Consider the following 17944-nt stretch of genomic DNA (forward strand, 5'->3'; position numbering starts at 1 on the left):
GGGGATGTTCTATGGTGGAATTGATCCTTTTGTGTGATTTTTAAATTTGTCCACCCTAGTCCAACAGTGGCACGTCCACACCAGTGTAATTGGTGGCATTTTGAATTAAATTGATCAGGAGCTGGATAACATGGTAGGAGTACAATGGGGTTGATGCATAGATAAATATAGAATAGAAACCAAGTCAGTGACAGCCAGAACATTTTTAGTCGAGTTGGGGCACAAGGGAGCACAACAAGTTTGGATCACCTTTATTTAATGCAAGGGATCTAGCAAGTGACAGAGAAGTTGAGGATGCTGATTAACACATGGGATGTGATATCATTGCTATCACAGAGACATCATTGAGGGAGGGGCAACACTGGCAGTTCAATATTCTAGAGAGGATGAAGAGGAAATTCACAGGCATGTTGCATGGGCAGAAGCGATTCAGCGATGCAGAGAAGCTGGATAGATTGGCTTGTGTTTGTTACAGCAGAGATGAGTAAGGGGAGGGTCTAAATATTCAAAATTGTGAATGGCACACAGAATAAATAGCAAGACATCTTTCCACTTACTAGAAGAATCAATAAGGTGGTGGGGGGGGGGGATCGATTTAGGGTGAGGGCAGGAGCTTTAGCGAATATTTAAGGACCAATTGCTTTCAATTGATGGCTATATGGAAGTCACTGGCTAAAAGGGTGGGAGAAGTGGGAACTACCACAACGTTAACTATTTATAAATAAAGAACCTCATATGCTGTAAATCAGAAACAAAAACAGAAATTGCTGGAAACGCTCAGTGGGTCTGGCAGCATCTGTGGAGAGAAATCAGAGTTAACATTTCAGAGCGTGACCCTTCCTCAGAACATTTGTATGAGCACTTAAAAGGACAGAGAGGTACAAGGCTACAGACCAAGTGCTGAAAAATGGATTAGACTCAATACTTGATGAGTGGCCTCTTTCCATGTTGAAACTACTCTAACTCTGTGTCTAAATAGATGCAGATTGTTCTTTTCCACTAAACTTTTTAAAAAGCTCATTCATAGGATGTGGGAATCGCTGTCTGGGGCAGCATTTATTGTCCATCCCTAATTGCCCAGAGCGTCTGGAATCACATGTAGTCTAAACCAAGTAAGGATGACAGATTTCCCTGATACTGGTTAGTATGGCTGGCTTTGAACTCCAGATTTTTGTTGAATTCAGATTTTACCACCTGCCATGGAGAAATTCAATTATGCCGCAGACTAGGGGCTGGGGGTCTGCATTTCTAGCCACCAAGTGTACATATCTTAGAACACAATGCTGGAGTGAGGGGCAGGAGAATCGACGTTTCAGGTATCAGGAAAATGAAGAGCTTATGCCCGAAATGTCAATTCTCCTGCTCCTCAGATGCTGCCTGACCTGCTGTTCTTTTCCAGCACCACACTCTCGACTCTGATTTCCAGCATCTGCAGTCCTCACTTTCTCCTGGAGTGAGGGACAGAGTGCTTTGTGGGCAGTGGGATTTAGTTTAGGATTGGGACAAGTTTATGGGAACAGGATAATAGGAATCAGTTTCAATTAATACAGACTGAAGAACCAATGCATTAGCGGACCATTTTGGGTCAAGAGCTATTATTTGTCAGGAGAGGGAAGACATACAGCATTATCAATATATTACGAATCCAGAGACCCAAATCATGTTCTGGGACCTGGTTTTGAATCCCGCCATGACAGATGGTGAAATTAGAACTCAAGGAAAACAAATCTAGATTGAAGAGTCTCATGATGACAATGAGACTGTTGACAATTGTTGGAAAACCCATCTCGTTCACTAATGTCCTACAGGGATGGAAACTGTTGTCTTTACCTGGTCTAGTGTACATATGACTTCAGACCAACTGCAATGTGTTTGACTCTTACCTGCCCTCTGGATATTTAAGGTTGGGCAATAAATGCTGGCTTGGCCAGCGATGCCCTGTGAATGAATGAAAAAAAGGCAAGTGATGGAAATCCTGAGGAGGAAATGTATGTCTTGGGGAAGGATACAATAATGTGCAGTCAGCAAACTGAAGTTGGATTGATGTGTTTTCCAATACTAACCAATAACCACAGCCACCACAGTGAACAGCACAAATCCATTGTTCTTCATGAATTTCTTCACATCGTCTTTGGAGATCCTCTGAACCTGTTTCTTCGCTAATGTTGTTCGTTTGTGTAAGCCTTGCTGGATTCGGTCCATTGTCTTTACAGCAGTAATCTTTTCTGTGGTGTTTCTAATCGCTCACACAAGTCCTGGAGTGGACAATCCTACTTGATCCAACAGCTTGAGACTCAAACCACTGCAGCCAAACAGCTATAAAATCAAACCAAATAATTAAATTAAATATATAACTCAACATTCTGAAAAGATCTTTTTAATCACCAATCGAGAAGGATAGTTGATAGATAAATACCATCATGGTGTATGTGTGGGACAAATTAACACAACTCGAGGCCATGGGGATGAATCATCACTCCTCAGTCACCAACTCCAGTCTTCCACATTAAATCAGGTAATAAAAAAAGCTCAGGAGCAAGAGATATAACTTTGCATTTATGAATAAAAATCAGGTGTTATTATTGTATTTAGTGGCAATTTGAACGCAAATGTAGGGATCTAATTATGATTCCTGCCCCCTCAACCATGATCTCACCAAATCATCATCTCCCAGACTGTACACAACCCCAGGAGATCTCCCACCCACAGCTTCCAACCTCATAGTTCGGGAACTCCACACCACCTGATTCTACCTCCTTCCCAAGATCCACAAGCCTAACTACCCCGGCTAACCCATTGTCTCAGCCTGCTCCTACCCCACCAAACTCACCTCCACCTACCTTGATACTGTCCTATTCCCCCCTAGTCTAGGAACTCCCCACATACGTTCGAGACACCAACAATGCCCTCCACCTCCTCCAAGACTTCCATTTCCCTGGCCCCCAATGCCTCATCTTCACTATAGACATCCAATCCCTCTACACCTCCATCCGCCATGACCAGGGTCTCCAAGCCCTCTGTTTCTTCCTCTCCCAATGTCCCCACCAGTACCCTTCCACTGACACTCTCATTCTTTTGGCTGAACTCATCCTCACCCTCAACAATTTCTCTTTCGAATCCTCCCACTTCCTCCAGATGAAAGGGTTAGCTATGCCTGTCTCTTTACGGGTATGTGGAGCAGTCCATCTTCTGTAGTTACACCAGCACCACTCCCCATCTCTTCCTCCGTTACATTGATGACTGCATCGGCACCACCTCGTGCCCCCACGAGGAGGTTGACCAGTTCATCAATTTCACCAACACATTCTACCCCAACCTTAAATTCACCTGGACCATCTCTGATACCTCTCTCCCTTTCTTGGACCTCTCCATCTCCATCAATGACAACCGATTCAACACCGACATTTTTTACAAACCCACCGACTCCCACAGCTACCTGGATTAGACCTCCTCCCACCCTACCTCCTGTAAAAATGCCATCCCATAATCCCAACTCCTCCACCTCCACCGTATCTGCTCCCAGGAGGACCAGTTCCCTCACAGAACACACCAGATGGCCTCCTTCTTTAAAGACCATAATTTCCCCTCCTACGTGGTTGACAATGCCTTCCAATGCATCGCATCCATGTCCCGCACCTTCGCCCTCAAGCCCCACCTCTTCAACCGTAACAAGGACAGAATAGCCCCAGTCCTCACCTTTCACTCCATCAAACTCCGCATAAACCGCATCATCCGCCGACATTTCCGCCACCTACAAACGGACCCCACCACCAGGGATATATTTCCCTCCCTACCCCTAACCGCTTCCCGCAAAGACTATTCACTCTGTGACTACCTGTACAGATCCATGCCCCCTAACAACTCACCCTCCCCTCCTGGCATCCTCCCCTGCCACCGCAGGAATTGCAAAACCACCTCCCTCACCTCCATTCAAGGCTCCAAAAGAGCCTTTCACATCAATAGGGTGGCACGGTGGCTCAGTGGTTAGCACTACTGCTCGCAGCACCAGGGACCCAGGTTCAATTCCAGCCTTGGGCGACTGTCTGCATGGAGTTTGCACATTCTCCCCGTGTCTGCGTGGGTTTCCTCCGGGTGCTCCGGTTTCCTCCCACAATCCAAAGATGTGCCGGCCAGGTGAATTGGCCAGGCTAAATTGCCCGTAGTGATAGGTGCATGAGTAGGGGAATGGGTCTGGGCGGGTTACTCTTCGGAGGGTCGGTGTGGACATGTTGGGCTGAAAGTCCTGTTTCCGCATGGTAGGGAATCTAATCTAATCCATCAAAGTTTCACCTGCACATCCACCAATGACATTTATTATGTCTGTTGCTCCCAATGCAGTCTCCTCTACATTGGGGAGACTGGACGCCTTCTCACAAAGTGCTTCAGGGAACATCTTCAGGACACCCGCACCAATCAACCCCACCGCCCTGTGGCCCAACATTTCAACTCCCCCTCCCGCTCCGCCGAGGACGTGCATGTCCTGGGCCTCCTTCACCGCCGCTCCCCCCCCACCAGACGCCTGGAGGAAGAACGCCTCATCTTCCGCCTCGGAACACTTCAACCCCAGAGCATCAATGTGGACATCACCAGTTTTCTCATCACCCTTCCCCCACCTTGCCAGTTTCAAACTTCCAAGTTCAGCACTGTTCTTGTGACCTGTCTCACCTGTCAATCTTCCTTCTCACCTATCTGTTCCATCCTCTTCTCCAACCTATCACCTTTACCTCTTCCTCCATCCACCTATTGCACTCTCAACTACCTTCTCCTAAGCCCCACTCCTTCCCATTTATCTCTCCACCCCAGAGGCTTCCAGCCTCATTCTTGATGAAGGGCACCTGCCTGAAACATCGATTTTCCTGACCTGCTGTACTTTTCCAGCACCACTCTAATCTTGACTCTAATCTCCAGCATCTACAGTCCTCACATTTGCCTATCTGATTATGAGGATCAGACTTGACAAAAATTTGTCACCTGGTTGAAAGTGACAAAGATAGACTGTAGGAAGCTTTCAATGGATGCGTCGGGGTTGGAGGAAGAGGGCACTGTTGGTCTGATCAACAAGTTTGCAGATGACACAAAGGTTGGTGGAGTGGTAGAAAGCATAAGGGACTGTCAGAGAATTCAGGATAATGTAGATAGCCTGGAAAGTTGGGTGGAGAAGTGGCAGATGGAGTTCAATCCAGGCAAATGTGAGGTGATGCATTTTATGAAGTCTAAGTTTGGAGCCAACTATACTGTAAATGGAAGAGCCTTGAGAAAAGTTGATGAGCAGAGAGATCTGGGAGTACAGGTCCATTGTACCCTGAAGGTTTCTCCACAGGTGGGCAAAGTGGTCAAGAAGGCATATGGTATGCTTGCCTTCATTGGACAGGTTATTGAGTATAAGAGCTGGCAAGTCAAGTTAACTTTGTACAAGACTTTGGTTTGGCCACATTTAGAATACTGTGTACAGTTCTGGTCGCCACATTACCAAAAGGATGTGGACGCTTTGGAGAGGGCGCAGAGAAGGTTTACAAGGATGTTGCCTGGTATGGAAGGTGCTAGCTATGAAGAGAGGTTGAGTAGGTTCGAATTATTTTCATTAGAAAAAAGGAGATTGAGGGGGGACCTGATTGAGGTCTATAAAATCATGAAGGGTATAGACAGGGTGGATAGAGATAAGCTTTTTCCCAGGGTGAGGGATTCAGTATCGAGAGGTCACACGTTCAAGGTGAGAGGTGAAACGTTTAAGGGGCATACACGCAGAAAATACTTTACACAGAGGGTGATAGGTGCCTGGAACGCGTTGCCACCAGAGGTAGTAGAGGCAGGCCCGGTAAATTCATTCATGGACAGATGCGTGAGTCGGTGGGGAGAAGAGAGATACAGATGATTAGGACCTTGGCGATAGGTTTAGACAGTGGATTTGGACTGGCTCAGGCTTGGAGGGCCAAAGGGCCTGTTCCTGGGCTGTAAATTTTCTTTATTCTTTGTTGTTTGACAGGCTGAAAGGACTGGATGGCCTACTCTACTCCTATTCATATGTTAAAATGTTTGTTTGTAGTTCGGAGGAGTGCGAAGTGTTGCATTTGTGAAGGTCAAACAAGGCAAAAGAATGCAAAATCAATGGGAGAATACTGAGAGGTTTAGAGCAAATGAAGGATCTAGAATGTAATGTCCACAGAGTCCGAGGATTGTGGGAGTGGTCAATAAGATGGTTAGGAAGGCATAGAACATCATTTCCTTTGTTAGCCAAGATGGAGAATATAAGAGCAAGGAGGTTATGTTGAAACAGTATAAATCATTAGTTAGACCACAACTGGTCACCACCTCGTAAAAGAAGTGGAATTGCATTTGAAAGGGACGGAGGAGATTTTAAAAAATTTATGCATGGGATTTGGAGATCACTGGCTGGTCAGCATTTTTATTACCCATGAGGAAGTGGTGGTGAGCTGCCATCTTGAACCACTGCAGACCGTGTGCTGTAAACTGATGCACACTGCTCTGGGGAAAGGAATTCCAGGATTTTGACACCAGTGGAATGGTGAGAAATTTTCAAGTCAGAATGGTGAGTGGCTTGGACTGGTTCTTGAAGTCGGTGGTTTGGAAGGTACAAAGTAATGATCTTTGGTGAATTTCTGTTGCTAGCACTGCTGCCTCACAGCGCCAGGGTCACAGGTTCGATTCCAGCCTCGGGTGACTGTCTGTGGGGAGTTTGCACATTCTGCCCATGTCTGCATGGGTCTTATGGGAATAGTGTGGATCTGGGTGGGATGCCCTTTGGAGGGGTTGAATGGCCTGCTTCCCCTTCCATGCTGTAGGGATTCTATGATCTCCCTCATTACACACTCTCCATTTGTTACCAGAATTTCCCCATCTATTTTTTGGGGTGGTACAGTGGCTCAGTGGATAGCACTGCTGCCTCACAGCACCAGGATCACAGGTTCGATTCCAGCTTCGGGCAACTGTCTGTGTGGAGTTTGCACATCCTCTCTGTGTCTGTGTGGGTTTCCTTCGGGTGCTCCGGTTTCCTCCCACAGCCCAAAGATGTGCAGGTCAGGTGAATTGGCCATGCTAAATTGCCCATAGTGTTAGGTGCATTAGTCAGAGGGGAATGGGTCTGGGTGGGTTACTCTTTGGAGGGTCGGTGTGGAATTGTTGGGCTGAAGGGCCTGTTTCCGCACTGTAGGGAATCTAATCTACCCAGGTTACAGTTCAACAGATTTAACAGATTGAGATGGCATATGGCATGGTTGTCATCATCAGCTGGGACATGGAGTACAAGAGTTAGCAAACCATGTTGCAGCTATATAAAACCCTTGTTAGGCTGTATTTGGGGTATGGTGTGCAATTTTGGACGCCACACTATCAGAAGGATGTGGAAGCTTTGGAGAGAGTGCAGAAGAGGTTCACCAGGATGTTGCCTAGTCTCGAAGGCTTTGGCTGTGAGGAAAGGTTAAAAAGTCTAGGATTGATTTCACTGGGAAAACGGCAGATGAGAAGTGGCCTGTTAGAGGTCTACAAAATTATGAGAGGCCTAGATATGAGGTGGGTAGTCAGAGGCTTTTTTCCCAGGGTGGAAGTTTCAATTACAAGGGAGCACAGGTTCAAAGGGAGAGGGGGAACTTTTAAGGGAGATGAGTGAGGGAGGTTTTTCCCGCAGAGTGGTCAGAGCCTGGAACACACAGCTAGAAGAGGTGGTGGAAGCAGACACATTGGCGACATTTAAGAGACATCTAGATGGTTACATGAATAGGGAGGGAACTGAGGGATAAGGACCGAATAAGGGCAAAAGGTTTGTTTTTTAGTTTAGTTAGGGCATGAATATCAGCACATGCTTGGAGGGCCAAAGGGCCTGTTCCTGTGCTATACTCCTCGTTTGTTATTTTGTTCTGTTGTTCTTACACTGTGATCCCCGTTTCTGGAGCCCCCAGTCATCATTCTGCACTTACCCCCTCTCGCCAGGTTAGAATTGCATAGGTTTCTATGATATCCTTCCGCATCATTCTCAACTCAGGTGACTACAGTCCTAACCAATCTAGTGTCTTTTTGTTCATCAGTCCTGCCATCCCAGGAATCAGTCTGATACTCCCTCCATCACTAGAACATCCTTCCTCAGATAAAGAAACCAAAGGAGCACACAATACTTTAAATCATACAAAGAACTGTGGAGTCGAAAAGTGTGGCACAGGAAAATCACAGCAGGTCAGGCAGTATCCGAGCAGCAGGAGAATCGAAGTTTCGGGCATAAGCCCTTTATCAGGAACGTGGGTGGGAGAAGGGGGCTGCGAGATAAATAGGAGGGTGGGGTAGGGGTGGGGGGGGAGGTAGCTGGGTAGATAGGTAGATGTAGGTAGGGGGTGATAGTGATAAGTTGGTAGGGAAGGTGGAGTGGGTAGGTGGGAAGGAATGTGGACAGGTCAAGAGGGCGGTGCTGAGTTGGGAGTTGGATCTGGGATAAGCTGGAGGGAGGAGAGATAAGGAAACTATTGAAGTAGACATTGATGCTGTTTGGTTGGAGGGTCCCGAGGCAGAAGATGAGGTGTTCTTCCTCCAGTCCTCGGATGGCTTGATTTGGTGATGGAGGAGGCCCAGGACTTGTATGTCCTTGGTGGAGTGGAAGGGGGAGTTGAAGTGGTTGGCCAAAGGGTGGCGGGGTTGTCTGGTGCCTTTGTCCTAGAGATGTTCCCTGAAACATTCCCATTTATCTAAGAAAGGATGTGCTGATGTTGGAGGTTTGCAGGAGTGACCATTGGGATGAAGAGCTTGTCTAATGGGGAGGGGTTGAGGATTCTGAACCTGCATTCAGTGGAGTTTAGAAGGATGAGAGGGGAATCCGGTTGAAACTTACAGAATACTAAGAGACCTGGATAGAGCAGACAAGGAAAAGATGTTTCCACGACTAGGAGAGATTCAGACCTGAGGGTACAGCCTCAAAGTGAAGGAACAACTCTTTAGAACTGAGCTAAGGAGGAATTTCTTCAACCAGAAGGTGGTGAATCTGTGCAACTCATTGTCACAGACGACTGTGGAGTCCAAGTCTTCAAGTATTTTAAAGATAGAGAGAGATAGGTTCACGATTAGTAAGAAGATTAAGGATTATGGGGAGAAGGCAGGAGAATGAGGTTGAGGAACATCAACCATATTCAAATGCTGGAGAAGACTTGATGAGCCAAATGGCCTAATTCTGTTCAATGGCTGATGCTACTCAAATCCTCTTGCGATGAAGGCCGACATGCTACTTACCAAAACACTATGCTGCACTTGCATGCTGTCTTTCAGCAACTGTTGTATAAGCACACCCAAGTCTCAGTGCACATCCTCCTTTTCCAATCTATCTTTATTCAGATAATAATTTGCCTTCCTGTTTTTGCTGTTAAAGTGGTTAACCTCACATTTATCCACGTTATACTTCATCTCCCATCTTCCCACTCACTGACTTTGTCCAAATCACAGAGAAACATCTCTGCCTCCTCCTCATAGCTCATCCTCCCTCCCAGTTTTGTATTATCTGCCATTGTGGAGATACTGCATTGAGTTCCCTCATCTGAGTCATGAACATATGAGTAGCTGATCAGTGTGATATCCCATTAGTCACTGCCTGCCACTTACAAAAAGATCCATTTATTCCCACTCTCTGTTTACTGTTTGCCATCCAGTGCTCCATCCATGTCAGTGCATCCCCCCCAATCCCATGTGCTTTATTTTTGCTTGTTCAAGTGGGACCTTATTGGAACCTTCATGAAAGTCCAGGTTAACTAGATTCCTGCTCATTAATTCCACAAGTTACATCCTCGAAGAGTTCCAGTAGATTTGTCAAGCAAGGATATCCCTTTCATAAATCCGTGCTTACTTAGAGTCATACAGCACGGAAACAGACTCTTCAGTCCAACCAGTCCAAACTGACCTGAATTCCAAACTAAACCAGTGCCAGCTGCCAAGCTTACTTGTCTAATCCAGTCCCTATTTTCCAACTGCTTTGTTAGTAAATCTTTCATAATGGACTTGAACATTCAATAATTTTCTGTTTTTTCTCTATCTCCTTTTACAATGGTGATACATTAGCTGCCCTCCAATTCATACAGGAGAAAGTGAGGACTGCAGATGCTGGAGATCAGAGTAAAAGAGTATGGTGCTGGAAAAGCACAGCCGGTCAGGCAGCATCCGAGGAGCAGGAGAATCAATGTTTTGGGCATAAGCCCTTCATCATTCCTGATTTTAAAACATCCAGATGCTTCTTAAATATTGCGAGAGAACTTGCCTCCACCATCCTCTCAAGCAGTGTGTTTCATATTTCTGCCACTCTCTGGTGAAAAATCTTTCCTCAGATCCCCTCGAAATCGCTTACTCTGCATTGTATGGTCTCTGAGGTTAGACATGCCTGTAATGAAGAAAAGGTTCTCGTATAATTTTGTATACCTGTCAAAGATGGCTTCTTCTTTCCTAAAAGCTGTTCCTTTTCTCAAGGAAACTCTGCCCTTGGTTTTTTTTCAGAGGCGTAATAAAATGCTCCTGGTGCTAATTAGACTGGCTTGGTACAGAGATGAAAGGATATTGAAAGGCCTTTTTGTTTTTATGTAAACAGATGAGACTTCAGGCTGAAGTGGTCATGTTTAAGAAGTGACCCATATAATGAAAGGGGAGTGGTCAGCTCTCTAGCTTGGCAGTTTAATTCAGTCCAGAACTAGTTGGGAGTTCAATAGTGAGCTGTGTAGACTGCTTATTGGGACTGTTATGTATATTTGGAGCAACATAATTAAGTCTAGTTTGGATAAACTGAGTTCTGTCAGGGTTCTTTATTCTGTTTTTTTGTGTTTCATTGTGTAATTTTGTGATTACGTTTTTTTTGTCTGTTTTAAAACCTGGTAGTCAACCGAGCTATCTTACTCCGGGTATTTTTCACTGTACACTTTCCAAAACAAATTGCAGAGTTATGCTCTGGGTCGCCTGCTGAAGAATGCTTTGAGTGGTCTGAGCTTCCTCTGTTCTCGGAAAAACAAACTCAGTCCATTCAGTCACTCCTCATAACTGAGACTTTCCATCCCAGGCAGCGCCCTGGTGAATCTCCTTTGCACCATCTCCAGTGCAATTTCATCCTTCCAATAGTGACCAGAACTGCACACAGCATTCCAAATGATCAACGATGTAATCTATGTTTCATAAAGTCATACCAAGACTTCCTTCCTCCTATATCATGTCTTTGGGATTCTGAAAGGAGAGGGTGACCAGCCCCAAGACGTGATCCACATAGGTGCCAATGACATAGGTAGAAAGAGGGATAGGGATGTAAGGCAGGATTTCAGGGAGCTAGGATGGAAGCTGAGAGCCAGAACAAACAGTTGTTATCTCTGGTTTGTTACCTATGCCACAAGATAGCGAGGCGGGGAACAAGGAGAGATATCAGCTGAACATGTGGCTGCAGGAATGGTGCAGGAGGGAGGGTTTCAGGTACTTGGATAATTGGGGCTCATTCTGGGGAAGGTGGGACTTGTACAAACAGGACGGTCTTCAATTGAACCAGAGGGGTACTAATATCCTGGGTGGGAAATTTGCTGGTGCTATTCGGGTGATTTTTAACTAGCTCAGCAGGGGGATAGGAACCTGAGGTGTAGTTGCAGCGCATAGGAGGATGAGAGTAGGGAGGGCAGGGACAGGATTTCATGGTCACAGGAATGTGCTGACGGATAGCAAGCTGATTTGAAGTGGGTCTACTTCAACGCCAGGAGTATCCGAAATAAGGTAGGTGAGTTTACAGCATGGATAGGTACCTGAGACTTCGATGTTGTGGCCATTTTGGAGACATGGATGGAGCAGGGTGAGGAATGGATGTTGCAGGTTCCAGGGTTTAGATCTTTCATTAAGAACAGGGAGCCGTGATGTCATGCTGCAACTATACTAAAAGCTAGTGTGGCCGCATTTGGAATATTGTGTACAGTTCTGGTCGCCTCATTACAGGAAGGATGTGAAAGCATTGGAAAAGGTGCAGAGGAGATTTACCAGGATGTTGCCTGGTCTGGAGGGAAGGTCTTATGAGGAAAGGCTGAGAGATTTGGGTCTGCTCTTATTGGAGAGAAGAAGGCTTAGAGAGGATTTGATAGGGACATACAAGATGATCAGAGGATTAGATAGGGTCGAGAGTGAAAGACCTTTTCCTAGGATGATGACGTCGGTGTGTACAAGAGGGCATAACTACAAATTGAAGGGTGATAGATTTAAGACAGATATCAGAGGCAGGTTCTTTACTCAGAGAGTGGTAAGGGTATGGAATGCCCTACCTTCCAATGTAATTAACTCAGCCACATTAGGGGCATTTAAACAGTCCTTGGATAAGCCCATGGATAAAGATGGGATAGTGTAGGGGGATGAGCTGAGAATAGTTCACCGGTCAGCGCAACATCGAGGGACGAAGGGCCTGTTCTGTGCTGTATTGGTCTATGTTCTAAATTGCATCACCTCACACTTATCAGGATTAAATTCCATCTGCCATTGTTCTGCCCAATTTACCAGCTGATCAATATGGGACTGTATCCTGACAATATCCTCATAATCCCCAATGTCTGGGTTATTTGCAAACTGATTAATTGTACCTTCTACATTCATATCTAACAGAAAAAGAACAGAAAAGATTTCAGCACCAATCCCTGTGGTACATTGCTGGTCACAGACTTCCAATCACAAAAGCAATCCTCCAAATCTTTCTTCACCTCCTTTTCGCAAGCTAAGTTTGGATCCAGTTTGCCAACTCATCCTTGACCCCATAGGCTCTTAGTTTGGAACCAACCTTCCATGTATGTAATTGGTGTGCCATCTCTTGGTTCCCCATTATAAAGTCTCCTGTTTCTGATTGGAAGGGACCTCCATTTGTTTTCACTAATCTTTTTTGCTGTATTTACCTAAAGAACCCTCCTGAATAAATCTTTCCTGAACCCTCTTAAGTTTCACAACATCCTTTCTATAGCAGGCAGACTAGGATTCAACACTGTATTCCAAAAGTGGCCTAACCAACGTCCTGTACAGCCGCAACATGACCTCCCAACTCCTGTACTCAATGCACTGACCAATAGAGGAAAGCATATCAAACACCTGCTTCACTATCCTCTCTACCTGTGACTCTACTTTCAAGAAACTATGAACCTGTATTTCAAGGTCTCTTTGCTCAGCAACACACCCCACACCCGAAGTCCAGTTCAGTTCTGGTCAGTGGTGGAGGATTAAGATATCACGTGGAGTGAATTGAATTGGCTGAAGACTGATATCTGTGATGCTGGGTAACTTTGGAGGAAGCTGAGATGGATCATCCACTCAGCACTTCTCACTGATGCAGGTTGCAAATATTTCTGCACTTTTCTTTTGCACTGATGTGCTGGGGTGTTTCATCATTAAGGGTGGGGATAATTGTCCACCACCATTCTGAAATAATTCCACAGAGGCTGGTTTCCCATCACCAAGTTCCCCTTTGTTTAAACATGGAGCATCCTTGTCAAGATCCATCTCCCTCAGAGCCAGATCTCAGCGAGAACAGAACCCCTAACACTCCTGTTTATACCTGTCAGCCAGGGCTCCCTGATTGAAACAGATTAACAATCCCAATCAGGGAACTCATATTTTATGAGGTCCACCTGACTGACCTTGTTACAATCTCTACATTCCTCCCCCTTTCAGTCTGAGGACATAGGCTTTTTTTAAAATATGTTACTCTGGGTCAGGTTCCTCCAGTTCTGCCTTTGATACGGTGGCATGTAATGCACAGTACCTCACCTCTCGAGCCAGGAGTGTCTCGGGAGAAATTACTTAGCCGCTTCAAGTGACCTTGTGTCAACCACGCCTCTTATCCATGCAGAGCCATTCTCGTGGTTCCTACACCAAGCTTTGTCCGACAAAATAAGCTATCTCTCTTGCTTTGTGGAGTCATGTGTCTGACATTTCCATACTTGATGCTGTTTCACCAGCCCCCTCCTCACCCTAGTCCAGGATGATCAGACTTACCCAAAAGGGAGGTATTCTATCTTTATAGTTGCATGAGGGGTGATGCTATTATCACATAGGAACTGGAATAGTTTGGAATCTAGTGAAGCTGTAGGCTGTTTCTTTAAGCTTGCCTTAAAAGTTTGCACTGCTCTTTCTGCCAGACCATTGGATGATGGATGGTATGCTGAATACTCTTTGACTTTAGGAAATACTTTAATTTGCTGCTGGTAAATGACGGCCAGTTATCTCTAACCAACACATACAGGAGTCCGTAAATGGGAAAAGATGTTCACAATTTTTCTATCACTGTCCCCGTGTTTGGTGAATGAACGCCATGCATGTCCCCACAATTTTGAGTGGAAGTCCACAATGACTAAGAATGTTGAACCCAAAGGCCAGCATAGTCCCTGGTTTACTTGGCCATTCCCATGAATATGGGGGAGCTGCTGCCAGTAATCTTTGTCCTTGTTGGCTGTCTGGGCAGTGTGCCATATCTGCATCCAAGCCTGGCCATCAGACATGACTCTTCACTGGTATCTTCATTTTGGAAACCCTGAAATGACTCTGATGGAGTTCAACCAGTATCTGGTAACGATCTTTATTTGGGACAATCTGACTTGCTCCCCAAAATAATATGCCATCATCTACTTTGGTCTGAGTCCAAAGAGGTTTCAATTCTGGTTGTGATGGCCTTTTGAATTCCCCCACCACCACCAGCTGTTTCAGTTTTGCCAGGATTGGATCTTTCTGCGTCCAAAGTCTGATATTGTCAGCTTTGACCGGAGGTGCAACCAGAAAATTTAAGACCATTACAGGTTCTTCCAACGATGGTATCTGCCCATTGGCGGTGGCTCAATGCATCCGCATTTGCTACTTGGTCTCTCAGATGATGTTCCAACTTGTAATCATATGTACTTAGAAATATAGAAAATAGGAGCAGGAGGAGGCCATTCAGCCCTTTGAGGCAAAAGTGAGCACTGCAAGTGCTGGAGATTATAGTCAAGATCAGAGTGTTGCTGGAAAAGCACAGCAGGTCAGGCAGCATCCGAGGAGCAGAAAAATCGACATTTCGGGCAAAAGCCCTTCATTAGGAATTCGGCCTTTCGATCCTGCATCACCATTTAATATGGTCACTGGCTGATTATGCAATCTCAGTATCCTATTCCCACTTTCTCCCCAAATTCCTTTATCCACAAGAGCCACGTCCAGCTCCCTCTTGAGTATATCCAATGAACTGGTCCCAACAGCTTCCTGTGGGAGAGAATTCCACAGGTTCCCAACTCTCTGAGTGAAGACATTCTTCCTCATCTCAGTCCTGAACGGCTTGTCCCTTATTCTGAGACTGTGCCACCCCCTAGTTCTGGACTTCTCCAACATCGGGAACATTCTTCCCACATCTTGCCTGTCCAGTCCCATCAGGATTTTATATGTTTTTATGAGGTATGCCCCCCCCGCTCCATCCCCCCAATCTTCTCAATTCCAGTGAGCACACAAGCCTAGTCGATCCAGTCTTCCCTCATATTCTCAGTCCTGCCATCCCAGGAATCAGTCTGGTGAACCTTTGCTGGACTCCCGCATTAACAAGAATGTTCTTTCTTAGACCTGGAGACCAAAAGTGGACGCAATATTCAAGGTGTGGCCTCACCAAGAATTAGTATTAGCATTGGAGCCCACTGCTGTATTTGGCCTGAAGCCATGGGCAGTACTACCTTGTCCCCTTTAAGTCCTCTTTGTCTTCTCCCAGAGAGGAGTGAATCTGAGGGCTGTGCAGGCTGGGTCCCTAGGTATATCCAAGACTGCGATAGACAGATTTTCAACCAGGAAGGGAATCAAGGGATATGGGGAAAAGGCAGCAAAGTGAAATAGAGGACTATCACATCAGCCATGATCTCATTGAATAGTCAATCAGACTCAATGAGTTGGACAGCCTAATTCTGCAACTAAGTATTATGGTCTTAATAAAGCATTCAATATCCTAGGCTTTATGAATAAGATTTAAGAACAGAGAGATTGTGCCAAACTTGTGCAAAACAATTAAAGAATTGTGTCCAGTTCTCATACACTCACACACACACCCTCTCACAGACTTAAACCCCTTCAAACTCACACCCACACACATTCACACATCCTCTCACAGACAATCATTACTGTTCCCCCCAACAAACACACAACACACCCACATGCACACGTACACATATATGTTTGTGGAGTGAATGTGTACTTACAGAATTACATTTTACTTTGTTCAAAAACTGCATGAATCCATGTAAGATTCTGTAAATCAATTTTTTAGATTAGAATCAGTCTGACCATTGTGGCACATGATTTGGAGATGCTGGTGTTGGACTGGGGCAGACAAAGTTAAAAATCACATAACACCAGGTTATAGTCCAACAGGTTTAATTGGAAGCACGAGCTTTCGGAGCATCGCTGCTTCACCAGGTGGTTGTCAGGACAATTACCTGATGAAGGAGCAGCGCTCCAAAAGCTAGTGCTTCCAAATAAACCTGTTGGACTATAACCTGGTGTTGTGTGATTTTTAACATTTGGCACAGACATCACACAGGGAATTAACAGCTTCAATACCTTATCTGGGCCAACATGACACCAATTGTTAAAGTGCACTTGAGAATGTAACTTTTAAAAAAGGTTTCTCAATTTACATATGAAAGCACTGAAGCCAACACAGTCATTCTAAAAGATGAGAGGCTTAAAAAATCCAGGTCTTTTTCAAAATATAATTCAGTTACATCACACTGTAAACTTTTGCTATAAATTCTGTGTCTTATAATCTTATACTCCACAATCACCTGATGAAGGAGAAGCGCTCCGAAAGCTGGTGCTTTCAGATAAACCTGTTGGACTATAACCTGGTGTTGTGTGATTTCTACCTTTCCAGGATCTCTGGAACAGTGTCTCACGGGTCTCTATCTGCAATGGGCAGTGTCTCAGGGTCTCTATCTGCAATGGACAGTGTCTTGGGGTCACTATTTGCAATGGACAGTGTCTCACGGGTCTCTATCTGCAATGGACAGTGTCTCAGGAACTCGATCTGCAATGGACAGTGTCTCGGGGTCTCTATCTGCGATGGACAGTGTCTCACTGGTCTCTACCTGCAATGGACAATGTATCTGGGATCTCTATCTGCAATGTATACTGTCTCAGGGGTCTCTATCTGCAATGGACAGTGTCTCGGGGTCTCTATCTGCAACGGACAGTGTCTCAGGGATCTCTATGTGTAATGGACAGTATCTTGGGGTTTCCATCTGCAGTGGGCTGTGTTCGAGATCTCTATCTGCAATGGATGGTGTCTCCGGGTTTGTATCCCCAGTGGGCACGGCCTCGGGATCTCTATCTACAAAGGGCAGTGTCTCTGGGATCTCTACCTGCAGTGGACAGTGTCTTGGGAATCTCCTGATGAAGGGCTTTTGCCCAAAACATCGATTCTTCTGTTCCTAGGATACTGCCTGACCGGCTTTTCCAGCACCACACTCTTCATCTCTATCTGCAATGGACAGTGTCTCGGGATCTCTATCTGCAGAGGACAGTGTCTCTTTGGTCTCTATCTGCAATGGATAGTGTCTTGGGATCTCTATCTACACTGGACAGAGTCTTGGGATCTCTATCTGCAATGGACAGTGTCTCAGGGTGTCTATCTGCAATGGACAGTTTCTTGAGGTCTCTATCTGCAATAGGGTCTGTCTCAGGGGTCTCTATCTGAACTGTGCAGTGTCTCGGGGTCTCCATCTGCGAAGGACAGTATCTCAGGGTTCTCTACCAGCAATGGACAGTGTCTTGAGGTCTCTATCTGCAATGTACAGTTTCTGAAGGTCTCTATCTGCAATAGGCAGTGTCTCAGTGGTCTCTATCTGAAATGGACAGGGTCTCAGGGGCGTCTATCTGCATTGGACAGTGTCTCACGGGTCTCTATCTGCAATGGATAGTGTCTCGGGGTCCCTATCTGCAATGGACAACGTCTCAGGTGTCTCTATCAGCA

General features: G+C 45.6%; 1 protein-coding gene across 1 annotated transcript in view; it reads right to left on the reverse strand.

Annotated features, from left to right (window-relative positions):
• slc1a3a (solute carrier family 1 member 3a) overlaps positions 1–17944 on the reverse strand; it is a 249089-nt gene that overhangs the window by 144867 nt on the left and 86278 nt on the right. Inside the window, exon 2 of the mRNA XM_072592761.1 lies at positions 2064–2316. Within this exon, the coding sequence (XP_072448862.1) occupies positions 2064–2202 (139 nt within the window). The 5' untranslated portion in view covers positions 2203–2316. The remainder of the gene's footprint in view (positions 1–2063; positions 2317–17944) is intronic.

This window comes from Chiloscyllium punctatum, chromosome 2, assembly GCF_047496795.1.
Source record: "Chiloscyllium punctatum isolate Juve2018m chromosome 2, sChiPun1.3, whole genome shotgun sequence".
Classification (NCBI taxonomy): Eukaryota; Metazoa; Chordata; class Chondrichthyes; order Orectolobiformes; family Hemiscylliidae; genus Chiloscyllium; species Chiloscyllium punctatum.